An 18,138-nucleotide genomic window follows, 5' to 3' on the forward strand; every position below is an offset into this window, starting at 1 on the left:
AAGAAAGTTTGGAAAGAGTTTGCTTTCTAGCACCAGAGGAGGAAATATTCATAAATTGATCTACCAACTGACATGTTTTTTTTCCGACCCAGTCTTAATAAAAGCGCATCACCTGCACATATTCCTATAAAGATGATGTTTAAAACAAAGCTTCCGGTTAATATAAGACAATTATAAAAAACAACTAATTAGGGGAACAGGTAAATATAGATACCTAGAGGCCACATACAACCACCTTGCCAAGGAAACATGTTCGCCTTTATATGACTTAACCTCTGTGCTTTCTATCAAATTGTAATGTTCATTCAATCTTTAGATCCATGCGACAATTATAAAATTATGGCTGAAGGTAAACGAGCAACAGGTTACAAAATCAGCGGCAGTGATGTACCTATCAGCGATGACAGATTAGAACCAGGGTGGTATAAAATAGTAAATGAAGGTGGAACCGAAATACCAACAGAGGCACCAGGATTAATGTCTTGTGGTACTTTATTCCCAATATGGCTTAATGGTTTGTTCTTTAATTTTATACTTTAATAATTTTGTTTAAGCAAGAAAAATAGTAATAACCAACAGTCGAAAATGTAAACTAAAATTAAAAAAATATTCAAATGAACACAGTCCTGATAATAAATATTATTCAGTTTAAACAACGTTTAAGGCTGTTCACATCAATGGAAAAAAAATGAGCTGCAGTCTTCAAAACATCTTTTATTTTTTTATAATAAAAATGCTGTTTCAGTGAATATAGAAAATACATTCTGATAAAAAACATTTTGCCAGAGGATATGCATATGATGACTCGGTGATCGGTTAACCAAGCCTGTATTTTTATAAATTTCGTGCTTCCGAAGTTCATTTCTTTAATTTACCATCCCCAAGTACGCCCACACCAAAAAATTTGAAAGCAAAGTATAAATACATAGAAACAGTAGGAGTTATATAACCAAACGGGACCTAAAATGAATGAACTAAATTCAAGTAAGATCAACTTTGCCTTAGGAAGTTGAAATCTTATTTTCTTAATTTGTCAACGGGATATTTAACAATAGTAGGTTCTAAAACAGTACCGAAACACTCACTACCGTGCTGATGATAATGTCGCGGACAGTTCACCAGCAGTGGTATTGGCCAAGTGTCAATAAATTTAAGTTATATCTCTTTTATAATTTTCGCGGGTAAGAAGCGCATATAGTTGTACATTTAGGTTATTGAAGGAATGTTTATGATGATACGATTAAAAGAATCATAAAATCACACAAATCAGATGTTGTTGAGACTACAAAAGAACATATTTACTGATCATGATCAGATATCGATTAATTTCGCAGGTGATCTCCCGACAGCAAATACTACAGAATTATCGCAGTCTGTGTGTGTTCAAACAATTTCATCGGAATGTCAGCCGAGTTGGACCATTGACATCAAACACTGTCATGGAAATTTTATAATATACAATTTAGTGGAAAGTCAAATATCAAGCTCTGGATATTGTTTTGGTAAGAAATACACGATGATATAATTGTGTCAGATTTTAGATATCTACTGGCCTTTCACAAATACTGACAATTTCAAAATATAATGAAAAATCAGGAATGCTTTTTCTGTTTCCCCCCTGTAGCGGCAGTATCTAATAGACAGCTGTATACGCATAAGCTAGCATCCTTTCGTAGGGATTTTTTTCGCCCTATGTTCCAATAATTGTGCTGTTTCTTATTTCTTTGTTCAAGAATGCGGTCATCCTGTTGACAGCCGAGATGTGTAAGTTTTTTAATGATGTGCTTGACTATAACTACATAGGATTTAGATAGGAAAAAGGGAGGTTTGTGCGCACGTAAAACTGGTTTTATATCGCCGTATTTTAAGTTTGTACTATGTATCTGGTTATCTGGACAATGAATTATTTGTTGACTTATTTGTCTTTGTATCTGCTTATTTGGAGAAGTCGGGTGTTTGTGGTTGATATCTTATGTAGTACTGTAAGGTATTTATGGCAAGTCCTGTTATCCATTTTTATGTAATATGTCTAACCTTAAGGTAGTTACGTTACAGACACAGGGTATGCTTATGATTTATTTGTTAGAATTCGGTCTTAAAAACTTACAATAACCGACATTATTATTTTTAATTGGTAAATATATTCAACATTCACTTTAGAAATAGGTAGACAACAAGGGGTGTGTTCTAGGCAACACAAAAAATAATCGAAAAAGGACAGAAAATACAAAGAAAAAATAAATGAAAAAAAAGACGTACAATATTCTATGAAATAATAAAATCAAACACTCTTATTAAGAAATATGAATAAGACAAACAGGCGATAAGCTCCGTCCATTTCTCTTGTAAGGTCAGACAATACTGCTACAGTGGTTCAGAGTCAAAATTCAGAATATGAATTGTATTCGGTGACAGGTTGCATGTATGAACCTGAAAAGAAAAACGGATTCTCATACATCATCCTTTTAAACACTATTTATGCATTCATAGGGAAAGAAGTAAAATGCCCAGATGGCCAATATTCCGAAAATGGATTTACTCCTGGGTGTACAAGTAAGTTTTCTGTTTAACTTATAAATATTCAAAAGAGGTGTTTAAAACAACACAGATAGCCAATTTGAGAGTGTATGGTATCAATGTTAGCCCACAATGACGCCCTTGAAAAGTAAGATAATTCACAATTATTCATATTCTTAGAATACAGATTTACTTAATAATTAACAGCGTCCTATGCTCCAATAGACTATTTTCATATTACTGACTTTTTACTCCGGATTATATAATTTTTCGACAGGTTACCTTTTCTGTAGTTTGACATCCTGGTACTCGGTCAAGTAAGAGCAACCTAAAGAAGAAAAATCAAACAAATAATCCGTGCAATTTGAGGGGAAAGTTTTCTGTTTTCTGATGATTTTATCGTGTTTAGAAAATATAAAGCAGTTAATTTTCCCCATAAATTGTATCGATTAAAAGCTTGATTTTACTTTTTTACGTTGCTCATACTTGACCGAGTACCAGGATGTCTTACCACAGAGTAGGTAACCTGTCGAAAAAATATAAACTCCGGAGTCAAAAGTCGGTAATATGAAAAAGGTCTAGTGATCATTATATTATTACATAATTTTGATAATGTCCGTGATGAGGTTTCATAATACTGTTCAAAGGAAAAGCAATTCATTAAGTAAATGCATGAAATGTTTCTTTCGGTTTTATTCCGAAAAAAAAAATTAGATCTCGACACAATACGCATTATCATAACCTGAGATACTGGGTTTTTTTTAAATTTTGTATTGTAAAGTAGTGAAATGACTATTTAAAATGTGTGTTCGATTTTGTAAACAGGTGATGTCCCTAAAGAAATATTTTCTCCAGTTGTTCGAGCTGAACTTACCGAAGTAACAATACATCAAACGTCATTCGGACCAAGCCTAGAACCTGTTTTTAGATGTGCATTTGACGCAATTTTCGAAAAATCTTACGCGTACGACATCTATTGGTTAATTAATAATCAATCAATTATTGTCCACAAAAGAATTTCCTACAGTAGCATAAATGATACGTTGCTCCGTCCAAAAGACTGGATCAATGACTACAAAATGAACATGATGGTAAGTGCGAAGGTATTTTATTACTTTGAGGTTTCAATGGTTTATGAAAGGAGCCTGTTCTTCTGTACTGGCATAAAAATACGAATATTTTTTAAAATTTAGATTCACTGTTATATAATTTCGAAATCATTTTCAATTCAGTAATGTATCTGCCTCATGCAAAGGTCTAGTTCCGGGTTTGTTTTTACTTTATAGTCCTTTCGATTATTTGATCAATTGTTTTTTGTTATTTTCAGAAACTGTGTTTATTGCAGATCTTGGATGGTTTCTTTTTAATTTACTAACAACATTTAAGACTCGGAACGATTTAGATCCTGACATATATTGTATAGACTCATGAAGGCAATATGTTGCCGTAAAGATAACGTTTGGTTATTCTTCGTCATATTGTTGCTGCCTTATTGACGAAATCACCCTTTATTCATATTCATTGCAAGAAACGTTTTTTTTTTGCCACACAGTTTTTCTATTCTATTCAGTATGGTTGATGTTTTAACTTAAACAGTATATCAAGAAGATACTTGTTTACTCTGCCCTTGTATACACTTTTGTCAGCAATGAAGTCAATACACTGTTTGTTTCTACCGGTTATTAAAAACTTTTAACACCGAAAATGCGTAATTGCCATATTAAAAAATGAAAACAACACGTTAAATTATTTCATGCGTCCAAAGCGCTTTTCTGGATTTACCTTTATCAGGAACGCTCAAAGCCGAATACTTGAAATCCGAGAATGTATAAGAACCGAAACAGTTAAAGAGCTATATGACTAAAACTAGCCAAATCCATCTAAGGTCAACTTTGCCTGAGGGAGTTGAAACCTTAGTTTCTTTAAAATTTCAAAATTTATAATCTGATAATTTAAGAAAGGTTTGTTATAAATCATGTCGGTACCAAAGTACTGACTACTAAGCTGATGATACCCTCGGGGACTGATAGTCCACCAGCAGAAGTATCGACCCATGGCCAGTGCTGTAAAAAATGAAAACAGCACGTTAAATAATTTCATGCGTCCGAAGCGCTTTTCTGGATTTATCTTCATCAGGAACGCCCAAAGCCGAATATTTGAAAGCCAAGAATCGAAACAATTGAAGAGCTATATGACAAATAAAAAAAACCTAAAAAAATAGCCAAATCCATCTAAGGTCAACTTTGCCTGAGGGAGTTAAAAACTTTAGTTTCTTTATATATATTGTTATACCTCGCTATTGCTCGAAGTGAAAATTTTACGTCGTAAAAAATACATGCAGCTCGTCTTAACAACTCCAAAAAGGTACTGACGCCATGGACTATTTCTTTATAAGTATTAGATTCTCTGTGTATAAGCTTGAAAACATTTGTAAAAATAAACATATACCGTTCTTTGCAAAAGGAACATTAAACATTTATGTAAAACACGAAATAAAATTTGATGATACGTATCTCTTTACATAAACATTGACAATGGGTTTTATGTATTTATCTAGGTCAGATGCAGTCTTCGTGTAAGGTTAGATGTTGACTCTGTCCCTGGGCCAACTTTTGGTAGTTTAGATTTTGAAGCTGGTGTAAAGGTATATTATGTTATTACCTAGGGAGGTCTATGGTTCACATTTTAAAACTGCATAATAAACGACTCTGATCTTGGGATATGTTGTAACGCAAAATGCGATTTATTTTAAACGAAAACGAAAACATAGTGGTTTTTTTTTTTAGAAAAAAGCATACGAGTCTCACCGTCCGAATTTTTGCATCTTTATAACCGCGTTTAAGTTTTTTTCAGGAAAGTCTTTTTTTCCTTTCTGAAACTTGTATTTTGTTAATAAATAGCTACATTGGTTTTATTTTAAGCTCCTATCAATGTGTTTATTTTCACATGTTTGTTATTTTTAAAAGTTTCAGTGAAAATGTGTTTTCCACATTGTAGCATTATAATCACTTTAATCATTGCCGACGTTCGTGATAGTTTAATAAGATCTGACTAAAAATTCAAAATGCAGTACAACTTTAGACAACAACTATGACAAAAGCAAATACTTGGTTAATTTGAAAACGACAATTTTGCAGCTAGTTTCAAATACATAACGATAAATTAAGCGTTCCACTCTTAACGTCTTTAGCTTTCCTGAACTTGGTATACAGTTCTAAAATGTGACAAAACATACTTTTTAAAAGACTTAATTGTAAATAGACTTTATACAGGATCAAAAGTGAAAAAAATATGACAAATATATGATTTGATATAATCCTTAAAAGTATGAACGTTAACTTGAATAAGAAATAAATAAAATGACCGATAGCATGCACATATTCTTTCAGCCTGAATTTACTGTGTATGAAGTGGCAGAAGGAGATGAAATATCAGTCAGATTAACATCATCTGTTCCTATAGGATGCTTTGGGTCAGCAGATATCATAACATCTCTTTGTGTTGAAACTTTGAAAATAGCACAACCAGAGTATCAGGATAATCCATCAGACAAATGTGTAAATAGCATTAGAAAAGGTTCAACAGTTTTTGAAACACAAGACTGTGGGGTATCATTTTCTACTACAAACTGGATGTTGCCTGTGAACTTGACAGTCAAAGGATACATTGACAATTACTACAATTCAGACAACAGGAAGAGTTATATTCGGCTAATAACAGAGAGTAAAAGTGCCACCGATCTGTCCGGAGTTTGGGATACAGTCAATATACCAGAAATACAGGTAAATAAAATAATATTAGATTATAAGCGCAGAAACACCAAGTAGTCACCATTGTTATTATATTTGATTTCTTAATAAACATATTTTTTTTTTATTTTAAGCTTTGAACCTCATGAATTAGTTTGAATCATGCATTGCTAATAAAAATGTTTAGAATAAGAACTGGATGTGTATCTGCAGTCATGATCATCAATGATTATACATTATTTCTTGTCTACAAGACCTCCAAGTCTATGATTGGAGACAACCTTTTAACGATTAACGGACATAAAATCTAATATACCTAAAGATTTAATATCTTAGATAAAATGTAATTTGATGCATGAAATGTATTTGGATGTTATTCGTGAAAAAAAAATTACCGCGACTGAATTGCGAGGAAAACAGTTTCGCTAACACTTTATCACTTTGAAAAAATTATGATGGAGATATTTCTAATAAGTCCGAAATATGCTTTTGTTTAAGGTGATCGTTTCGGACAAAGACTCGGAAGTTACAGGACGGTATTGCGGTACATGGAATGATCCACGATATGTGACAGCTGATGGTAAATATTTTACCTATCATGGATGCGGAGAACATGTTCTATATAGGAACAAGCGATATCCATACTGGGTATGTATCACTATTCAGATAAATGTTGTTTATTTGCGATAATAATATTTGTTAAACGTCAGCTAGGAAGCACAACAACAAAAACAATTTCAATTCCTCCTCCAGAGGTTAGGTTACGACAGTATAAGAATCTTTGACCTCAAAACGGAGACGTCTTTGTTTTGATGACGACACTGAAGACTTACTGGTTTCTGCTTTATGCGGTAGGTGAATCTTATCTAATACAAAATGTATGTACTCGGAAAAATACCCATATCACTAATATATTATCTATTGATGAGAGTGTTAACTAAATGCCATTTGGCATATGAGGTTTTCAGTGGACGTATGGTCCACTTGCAACACGTGTTACAAACAGGCAAATCACAGCTTATTTTATTAAATTTTCAATGAAAACTATATTCGTTCATTTTTTTATTTCGTAATAACTCAATGCATATCATCTAATTAAAGCTAGTTGTTAGTTATTATACTTCAGGTTCATACATTGTCAACACGCTGCTGGTGGAGAGGAACGTGTAACTGCGGAATAGCTATACGAAGTCATGATTCCCTGTTTGTTGTTAGAACATGTGACATAATATCAACTGTGTTCTACAGTCTCAGGAGACATCATCCATACATTTCCTATGCTGCATGTAACAATGAACATATGACCATACAGAAATTAAACCGAGGTTACAAGGTTTGTTTGGATTTGTTGAAAAGCTGAAGAAGGAAACAACATCATATAAACAAAGGAGCATTGTATTGTTTATGTCTAATAATCAGTTTGCTGTTAAAATACAAACTACTAAAACATCAAAATAACAGTATCGAAGAATCAAGTCCTTTGCTATGATGCTTTCTCCCTAAATCTTCTCATTACATTGATCAGGGCCTTTTATATTTCATTTTATCTTTTGGCATGAGCGTTTGTCCTGACATGCAAACATTTAGACTAGATTTTTACTTCCTAGTCTTTTTATCTTTTACGTGTTATTTCATCTTAAAATGTTGGTCTTTGTATGGTTTATGCCGAGTCTTTAAGTTTTGTGTGAAGGATTTTCTGGACCGGTGATTGTTTTTTTTTATCTTTTGACCATTATTTTCTTCGTCTTTTAAAAACCATGATACTTGATTTCTACGTGAGCATCTTCTAATTTTGTGAACTTTGTAGTTGTGAAAATATATATTTGTCATTATAAACTCATCTTGCGAGAAAGACCATTTATAATGTTTTGCCGTCGTATGGTGTTTGTCAGCGTCAGTGTCCGTGGCCGTCGTTCGTTGACCACCGTTCATTTACAAACATATTTGAATCTTTTCCTCTGGAACCGTATGGTCAATTTTAATCAAAATTGACCAAAGTATATACGAAAAATTATCTTCAAATACTCAACAGGTATGTTAGATTTAACGAAAATAGTGGCGCCCGATGATACCTTTGATTCTGATTGGCAAAGTTTGTCTTTTCTATAACTAGAAGACGAAATATTTTGAATCGTTTTAAGATTGATGATTTGGAGACCCTTTACAAACCTTAAAAATTTTAAGCGATGAAAGAATCCAAAATTTTCAGTGAACTCTACCGAAGAACAATTGCATATTTTGATTGGAAACTACTAGGCCTGAACAATTGCATATTTTGATTGGAAACTACAAGGCCTGTTTGATATAAATTTGGTAGGAAAAATTTATGCACGGTAATTTTTCCAAAACAAAATACTTATTTGGTTTCGATTTAAAAAAAACCAACATGGCCACCAGAGGCAATTTCGATCTGATTGACTAATTTAAGAAAGTCTTGTCTGTAAATACAAGCTGAGTTTTTAAAAATATTTAGAAGACTCAATTTAGCGTTACTCTTTTACTCTTGATCTGGCGGGACACATGGCAGTACTGATGGCTAACAATGCAACTTGGTGCCTAAATAATTATAAGTAGACACGTGCTGTCCATGTGTTAGAAATATTAGTCATTAAATGCCAAATAATATTAAAAATTAAACAGTTGTTTTAACCTACTACAGGTGACGCTTCCAATCGGCACAGAAATAAGTTTTACTGTCTCTGGGGGATGGATACCAGGAATTGCTATAAAACCATCTACATTAGATATTGAGCAAACTGAAGGGCTATGTGGTTTTGTTAGTAAAACAAAAGATACATCAGACGACTTTATTCCAAGAAGTTCCAGTTTTGCTACATCGTCTGTGTATGATTTTGCTAGATCATGGAGGTATAAATACATTCAATTAAGAAAACAATAATTTTGATAAATATCTGTTTCAAGATTCTTTATTTTAAGATTTGTCTCGTCAGTCAATTGCTAGTGTACAATATATGTGTCAAAAGTCAACAACAGGTAAAGTAAAACACCTTTGTAATTTTAAATTATCGTGCGCGTGTCACCGAAATGCCAATTAAAGGAATAACAGTTTTTACCTACCAGTATTATGCTCTATGGAATTTCTTTCCCAATCATTAACATCTATTTTATCAGCAAACAAAGGCGGGCGTCAGAGTTGAGAAACTGCATTTTCTTGGGCGGTTTGAATCATATGCGGATACTAAAATATATCTTATCTGTTACAATATGAATCTCTTCCTCGTACAGATCCAGATAAAAACAACAACTTAAGGAATCAGAAACTGCAAAAGTAGAGAGACCGGGTGCTCATACAGGATAATCGTCTCTTGCTATGTATTTATCCTCCGCCATGCCAGTACACTCACAACAAATGTCACATTTGGAAATAGGACACAATCATATCGGTCAACCACTACGTGATGGTGACCGTAAAGCTTATGCAGGGTCGACTTCAGTTGTTTCTTTTTTATAACTCTGTTGGAGCAGTTTTGTGTGAAGAGCATACATACCCCTGCTAATGAAGACCGTATAGTGTGAACACGCACTAGAGTAATGTGTCAAATGTGATAAATTGGATTCATTATTATAAATTTTTGTGGATTTCAAAAGTTCAACAAAGAAGGAATTGTCTATAGGCTTGTATGCAGACTTTGACAGAAACCTTACAAACCCCACGACGGACAAATCGTATGTTACTGCTTCGGAATAGTAAGTTGGCAATTTGAAAATAGAAAATATCACAATTTTCATAGATTACAGTTTGAAGTCGTCAATCTGTGTCGATATCGAGAAAGTTTACAATTTAAAAGGTGTTTTTTTCTTAAAGTTTTGTAATCAACCGAGCCTTATTGTCAATTTCGAGATGCAAATGAAGATATGAGGTTTACTTTATTTTTATATCTGTTGTATAATTTATTTCAAGTTCGATGGGATAGATACGTCCAAACTCTGATTTATTCACTCAGTTCTCCAGTAATAACGTGGCTTTCAAAATTATATATGCATTGGGAAATAGCTACAATAAGGAATTTTTGAAGTTAAGTCGTCAATATTGAGATCCTGCAACACGATTGTGTATTTGACACAATAGTCGCAATAGGTGTTGTATAGGTATATGTGATGATTGGTATGGATTCATGATGAAGCGTATTACCTCTATATGACGTATATACACCTCAGTTGATACGACATATTTTAGAAGCTTTTGAAGGAAGGGTTCATATTGATAAGTGTCATCCCTTCGAAAATTTATAGACGCCATCATGATTTGGTTTTGTTAGTTGCTGTAGCCACAATCCTATTGTTTTCCTCGATTATGACATTATCGAATGCCACTTATCATGGAATGTGTACTTGTCAAAGGCAGGAATACGGGTTCTTCTAGTGGAAAACCACTCGCTTATCCTTCCGGGGCACCTGCGAACAGACTCTGATTTTAATGTAACTCATGTTGCTCAGTCGTTTGTACACTGTACAATATTTTGTAGACTGTTTTGAGTCTATTTTCATTTTGACTACCAAATTTTAAAACAATATCAACAAATAGCATGAATCCAATTACAGTGATTAATAATACGATAGAACGTACCGTTTTAATGTGTTTCGTGAGCTAAAGAATAAAACGATTATAGTATATTGATGTCATTGAATTTTTTAATTAAATGCAGGGTTGGTCGGTATTCGGCTTATGGTGAAGAAGACCTTTTCACTCCTTTTCCAATGTTTCCCTCAAATGATTTACAGCTAAAGGAATACTGTCTTTGTGCAGCAGAAGCAGACCAAAACGATGATATTTCAACATTTACGGATATACACTGTAATCTTACTCAGCCATTGGTGCAGTGCGAAACTGCGAAAAATAACATTGCAAATAGGTTATACCAAGAATGTCACACACATAGAATGCGTAGAGATACTTCTAATATGGAGAATGATCAACGAAAAATAGTTAAACGGAATGCATTGGATAGTGATGATGTGATTGATGAAACGTCTTTGACATACCATGAGACTTTTGACCCAAATTATATTCCATCTGTAAGAGTATAAATACATTTTTAGAGATTGATTGAATCAAGTCAACTTTTCCTCAATCTTGTTTGCTTTAAGATATTATAATATTTTAGAAACTTGCGTTCCTAAGCTGATTTGTAATTTATGTGGACTTAATAAACCGATTGCGAGTAATTTAAGCTTGCTATGTTTGGGAAAACTATTTCATCTATTGTTAAAATTGGTTTTGAACTATTTTTCAATAACTTCAAGAATAGTGTAAGATCGGTATTTTGCGGTCTTTTTCTATGTTCAATTTTTGTTGTGCTTCCTGACGAGCTGATGAGTGTAGCAGTTTTAGATTAATTTTTATCGTTAGACTTATAGTGTTTTATACCAATATTCAAGATAAAGAGAAGATGCGGTTGAGTATCTACATGTTTGATCCTATAAATTTCTGTACGTGTCTATACTAAATCAACAGTCGGTTTAAGTGGATGTCAGAAATAGCAATATCTAAAAAAAAAAAAAATTTATTATCACTTCCATTAACCCATACAACCATAAAAAACAAATACAGGTCAGTAAACAACATATATTGAAGAACAAAACTCCTAGTGTTTGAACAGCTGTATAAGGATAACAGGTAAATTGGAAAACATGCAACCATGGTAATGAAAACATTATGTTTTGTTCTCTGACATTTATACAAAAATTGTCCCAGTGATAACCTTGCCCTTGCAGTAAAGTTAATCAAATCTAGTATTAACTCAAAGCTTTAATACGTTTATTTTTCAAGTGAAATGATCGCATGTGGACCATAATACCACAGACAGAATGATTTTATTTTTATTTTATGTTGTTTGTTTATTGGCTATGAATGTGTAAATTTAAACGTTACCGTTTTTCATAGAAATGGAAGAATTAAGGTTGAATGTTGTTTAAGAAAGTTCTCATCTTATCGTATGATATTGTTTTTAAGGACCCTGATTGGAAGAATGGATGGAACGAAGATTCTGCAAGGGAAAGATGTGAAATAGGTATTTCAGAAATGGCTGCTCTGGAACTTTGTCAGAAATACGCTAACATTGATAAGACCTTATACATAGGCCTATGTATCGAAGATATCAAGGTTAGAATTAAGAAATTTTAAAATTTTGTTTATCATGTTCAAACAATTTCCCGAATATAACTTACTTATGTAGGATGTGTTGAATATAGTATGATTAGTAATGGTATAAAGAAAAGTGACGAATATTCAAAGTCAAAGATCAGCCTCGAATACATTTTTAAAACACAAGTATATTATGTTGTTTTTTTAATTTAACGGCTTCATGTGAATAGTAAGTTGTGATGTTCAAATACATTTGTTGATAAAACTGTGATACATTTTTTACTTTGAAGTAGTGGTAACTATCAATGATTTATTTTAAACAGATTTCAGGGAGTTCAGATTACATACCATACATGATCTGGTTGATGGAAGATGCATGCAAATTTGAAATATCACGAAACGAATCTCTGTTCAGTAATTCCTCTGGAAACAATGGTGTTGCTGTTATGGAAACAATTCTTGATCTCATGTGTCCTAACAGATGTAGTAACAATGGTGTCTGTAATAAAAGTAGGTTGAATACTGACAATTTTTGTTTGAAACAAATCTATTCTTAGACTAACAAGTGAGAATTGAGAAGATCTCATGTATTGAATCTTTAGCACGACAATAAAGTAAATTTGGTTTTTCTGATGAACGCAAGAAAACATAAAAAGGGTGAGTGTTGAAAAGAGACATATTTACGTTGAATTTTCCTGTGTTTTATTTAATTACTTTGAAAAAAGCGTAAAATGTGTATTGTCAAATGATAACTTTTCCAGGATTGCTTTCTTTTTAAAAATAGAGGGCGAAGTTTCTTACATGGAATAAAAAAAAATACAAATAAACTGAGAATAAATCATGGACAAAAAGAAAAGAATACATATTAATAACAAAACACTAAAAAAATCAAACGGGTTAACAAGACACCGCCCCCCCCCAATAAAACAAATAACGAAGGTGACCATCAGTGTCCTATTAGGTCATGCAGGATATCCAGATTCAGCTACACATCATTGTTATGTCATACACTTCAAGATAGTTACTGTCTATGACGCTGCAATGATAACGCAAAAATCGCCAACAAAAAGACTTAAACAGATGAGTAAATGTAGAAATCCAATTTGAAGAACGAAAATTTAGAAAACAAACATCGATTTTGCACTAACTGTAAAACTGTTTGCAGCACTGTTTCGTCTACACATTAATGTGCATGATAAACAAAGTTATACTAACATATTGAATTGCACATAACTTGAAACGTGGTCAGTAAAGGGTTGAAATAATAATCGTCACTGTTTAAATAGATTTTATATGGAATGATATTTTATATGGAATGATATTATATATGTAATGCTTGTGCTAATACAAGCCTGAGAAAAATGTAAATGAATATACGGATTGATGTTATAAAAATTAAATAACACATTAACAAAACTAAATTCAAACTCGATCCACTATCTTTGGTTTCGGTTTTGGCTTATGGGGAAGATGTTTAATGTTTGGAACATTTTGCGCAAATGCTTTCAAGTAAGGGAAAATTCAGCATACATCATATATGAACAATACAGTTTCATATGGTTTATACTTGAAGTTGCATATTTAAATTGAACTATTTGGTCCATATCGTACATTTGTTCAAAGTACTGCTTTAAAATGAGAAAAGGATATCACTAGTAATCTTTATTTGTTCTTCCATTTGTCTTTACTTTGTATTTTGAAGCCCTCTTTAACTTGTCTAAAAAAAGCAATTATCGATCTAAGTAAAATGATGAGAATGTTATTTTTACCGTTTCACTGCTAATGCACTTCTGGATTTCCCGATGAAAAACATGGAAGTCGGCATATCTTTGCGTATTAATTGATTAACTCGTCTCCAGCGTCTCTGATGAGTCCATACTTGCCCCAACTGTTCAGGGTTCAACCTCTGCGGTCGTATCAAGCTGTGCCCAGCTGATCGGCTCTTGAGTGCTATTTGGTCGGGTTGTTGTCTCTTTGACACATTCCCCATTTTCATCTTCAATTTTATGATGAGTTAAATCACAGTTTTAAATATGTAAACATATAGCACTATGTTTTAGGTGAATGTGTCTGTAATAATGGTTACATTGGATCTGATTGTTCTATGACACTGGCTGACGCCCCAAAAGAAATATCTGTTCCCGATGAAGGACTTTGTGGAACCAAGCAAAGAAACTGTCAAAAGACAAATATATTTGGTGAATTTCATGCTTCAAATATGTATTGTAAATTAGAACATTTTATCGTAAGTAGCTTTCTTGCACATCGTAATATTAATTTTTAAACTAATATATGAATATTTCATGCTTCAAATATGTATTGTAAATTAGAACATTTTAGCTATTAAACCAAGAGTTCCAAATGGTGAAGTTGAAATCATCCCTTCGTAAATTTTACGGACGCCATCACGAGTTGGTTGACCGTTATGGAATAACCGTTTCACAGATGATATCGGATATGTTCCTTATGTCGTAACTACAATACCCTTCCCTTTTCACGAATATGACCTACCGAATTAGAATATTTACCGGATTTGTAATAACATAAGCAACACGACGGGTGCCACATGTGGAGCAGGATCTGCTTACCCTTCCGGAGCACCTGAGATCACCCCCAGTTTTTGGTGGGGTTCGTGTTGCTTAGTCTTTAGTTTTCTATGTTGTGTCTCTGTACAATTATTTGTCTGTTTGTCTTTTTATTTTTGGCCATGGCGTTGTCAGTTTGTTTTCGGTCTATGAGTTTGACTGTCCCTCTGGTATCTTTCGTCCCTCTTTTATAGTAAGTAGATTTCTTGCACATCGTAAAATTAACTTTTTAACTAATATATGATTCCTTATAGTAATCGATCAAGACAGTGTTATTCAAAAACGTTTTAAGATGTTTCTCTTTAAGTATCTATTACGATATAAAAAGTGAACTTTCGACAACATTAACAGAAACTTTGTATACGTTTATATATTTGTTGATGAATATTGTTTTACATTTTTTAAAACTTGATATTACATTATTCATATTTATTCAGAGAATTAAATACTTGCAAAAGTTAACCGGAACGACATAAATCGATATCTCGCATGGACCATGTACAGATCATACGAACATTCTGAAATCCAAAGACCGTGAAAATATCTCGTTAGTAAGATGAGAGACACACATAACGTAATACTCAACCAGTTTGTGATTCATGATTAAGCCAGTTTGTCTCCGAGCCGACGAACGTCTGAAGTATTATATAATAATAAATAGTTAATGTATGTAATGTTCTTCATATAGTAATTGCTTTAATTAGCGTAGATTAATTAATTAATCTCCAATCAAAGTTCTGTAGCAGGTTCATTACCGTCTACGTTTTGTCGGAAAGCGAGAATAATTTAGTTTTTCTTGAATTGATGACAACTCGTCCCACGGCCAATTCGTACCACTTAAACACTGTCACTAATTATTGCAACTTGCATCATTTTATCAAACTTGCACCACTCAAAATGAAAAAAACAAGAAATTTAACAAATTTGAAAAATGTCTTTCATCATTAGATTGTTTTTTTCTTCTCTAGGTAAACTAGAACCACTGAGAAATGTTTTAATCTTCAGTGTTCTATGTTGTCTTCTTCTTCTCTGAGTTAGTTCCTCCGTTCTAGGAGACAGAAGCTACTAACTGGACATTCAAAATTCTTTGGAAGAAGAACTGACAAACTAATAAAAACTATCAACATAATGCATCAGTGTACAAAAACAGTTTGAAAAACACGAACCCAAGCTTTCACAGTGTGTTTCATCCTAAACATTTCAATTAGACTTCAAGCACCGCTGTCTAGTAAGACTTAAATTGGTCGTGAATGTTGTCGTGTTACAGAATTGAAAATTTCACAATAAAACCACAATAAATACTGGTCATCTAAAAGAAAAGTGTTGTTGAAACAAATATAAAGAACAACAAAAAAACCTACAAAATATTGTTTTTAATGGTCACTTATATATATAAAGCTGGAGGTTTGGCTAGTCACAAAACTAGGTTCAATCCACCATTTTTTCTTAAAATGTCCTGTACCAAGTCAGGAAAATGGCAATTGTTATCTTATAGTTCGTTTCTGAGTGTGTTGCATTAATTGTCGTTTGGTTTTTTTGTTGCATTTTAGTGTTTCTGTTGTTTCGTTGTTTTCCTCTTATATTTGATGTTTTTCCCTCAGTTTTAGTTTGTAACCCGGATTTGTTTTCTCTCAATCGATTTATGACTTTCGAACAGCAGTATACTACTGTTGCCTTTATTCATATAGTGGATTAAAACTGACAACTGACAAGAAACAGTGTTCTCTCGATTTAAACTTTCAGTTGCACTTATCAAGTGCAAACTGTGCTATTTAATGATGATCAATATTTTTTCTTCAAAAGAAAAATATTTATTTTGTAAAGGTTACCGACAATGGCAAACAATTGAGCGGTACCGAGGCAATTGTATCAGCTGTTTACTCATATGAAAACTTGATATCGTGTGATTTTCCAAACTCCAGAAAGAGACGGTCAACAGACAACAGACCTGAGGGATACGACATTTCCCTGTCATTTGATCAGACTAACTATGGTGACACTGTTTCTATCATCATATACGACGACGATTGTTTCAATTGTAACTCGACGTCAGTTACTTGTACTGAATTAGTAAGTTTTCCTTCTTATTCTGTATTCCCTTATTTTGAAATCTGTGTCAATGTTGCTTCGTTTAAATAATACATTATGTAGCAGTTTATTATATGGGATCATAAAGGGTATAGTATTGAGTCTGGTCCCTTTCATGTTGAAAAGATGTTGACGCATATAATGTCAACCCGTGTTAAAATGAACACGAAGAAATTAATTTTAAATAGCTTTTCTTTTTGTATCTTCAACGGGAACGCTCAACCACAAATATTTTAAAGCTAGCAATGTCTAAAAACAAATAAAGTAAGAGGTAGAAACTGTTGAATAAAAGGAACATAAAAGAATAGCCAAATTCAGCTAGGATATACATTACTTGACGAAGTAAAAACCTACGCGATTTTAAATTTCTCAATTTTATAACCGGGAGTTTTTAGAAAAATCTGTTGAAAATTTTGCCTAGCAGATGATACCCTTAGGACTATCGACCTAAAGCCGGTGAATGAAAATACTTGATAAATTGCGTGAGTCCAAAGCGTTTTTCAAAATTTACCTGCACTATGGTATAATATTTCAATACCAAATCATTTATAGATACGGCGAAGGTAAATCATTTAGTCTGTCAGGTAAAAAAAAAATGACGGACAATACTTCGTATTCTATTTTATAGAAATATTTAATGATTGTTTATTTGTTTCCTTTAAGGATTCATGTTTGGGTTTTACAACAGAAACAGAATATGGTAAGCACTTAAAAAAATGATGGTATTATATTTAAAAAATACATTAATCGTTAACAGTGAACACTGAACAAAACTACACCGCAAGGCAAGTTACAAAAGGGCCCGAAATGAAAAAGAAAATATACACATAAACAAACGACAACGTCTAAACTACGGCTTCTTACTTAGGACATGGCACATACAGAATGACGCGGGGTTAAACGTGTTTGCCGGCGAACAAAAAAGAAAATGTGAAAGTGGTGTTCTTAACATTTTTACTGTTGAACTTCGTCTTTAAATTTGACATCGGAAAATAACCTTTCAAAATACATTCCATGGACAATTTCCTTTTTCTATTGAAAATGTATGGAAGAACATGATATATTTTACCTGTCATTATGTTGTATTCTAAGA

The 18,138-nt window shown here is 32.9% G+C and overlaps 1 protein-coding gene across 1 annotated transcript; it reads left to right on the forward strand.

Moving 5' to 3' along the window:
* Positions 1-321: 321 nt before the first annotated feature.
* Positions 322-17,765, forward strand: LOC127705790 (uncharacterized). The gene is made up of 15 exons (XM_052210139.1): positions 322-514; positions 1,335-1,502; positions 2,491-2,553; positions 3,343-3,608; positions 5,075-5,161; positions 5,907-6,299; positions 6,765-6,914; positions 7,393-7,599; positions 8,926-9,134; positions 10,934-11,303; positions 12,241-12,390; positions 12,696-12,882; positions 14,433-14,617; positions 16,782-17,027; positions 17,709-17,765. Exons 1-15 carry the CDS (start codon positions 340-342, stop codon positions 17,763-17,765), a joined length of 2,913 nt encoding a protein of 970 aa, XP_052066099.1. The 5' UTR covers positions 322-339.
* The last annotated feature ends 373 nt before the right edge of the window (positions 17,766-18,138 follow it).

The sequence above is a fragment of the Mytilus californianus genome, unplaced genomic scaffold, assembly GCF_021869535.1.
Source record: "Mytilus californianus isolate M0D057914Y unplaced genomic scaffold, xbMytCali1.0.p SCAF_6, whole genome shotgun sequence".
In the NCBI taxonomy this organism is placed as follows: Eukaryota; Metazoa; Mollusca; class Bivalvia; order Mytilida; family Mytilidae; genus Mytilus; species Mytilus californianus.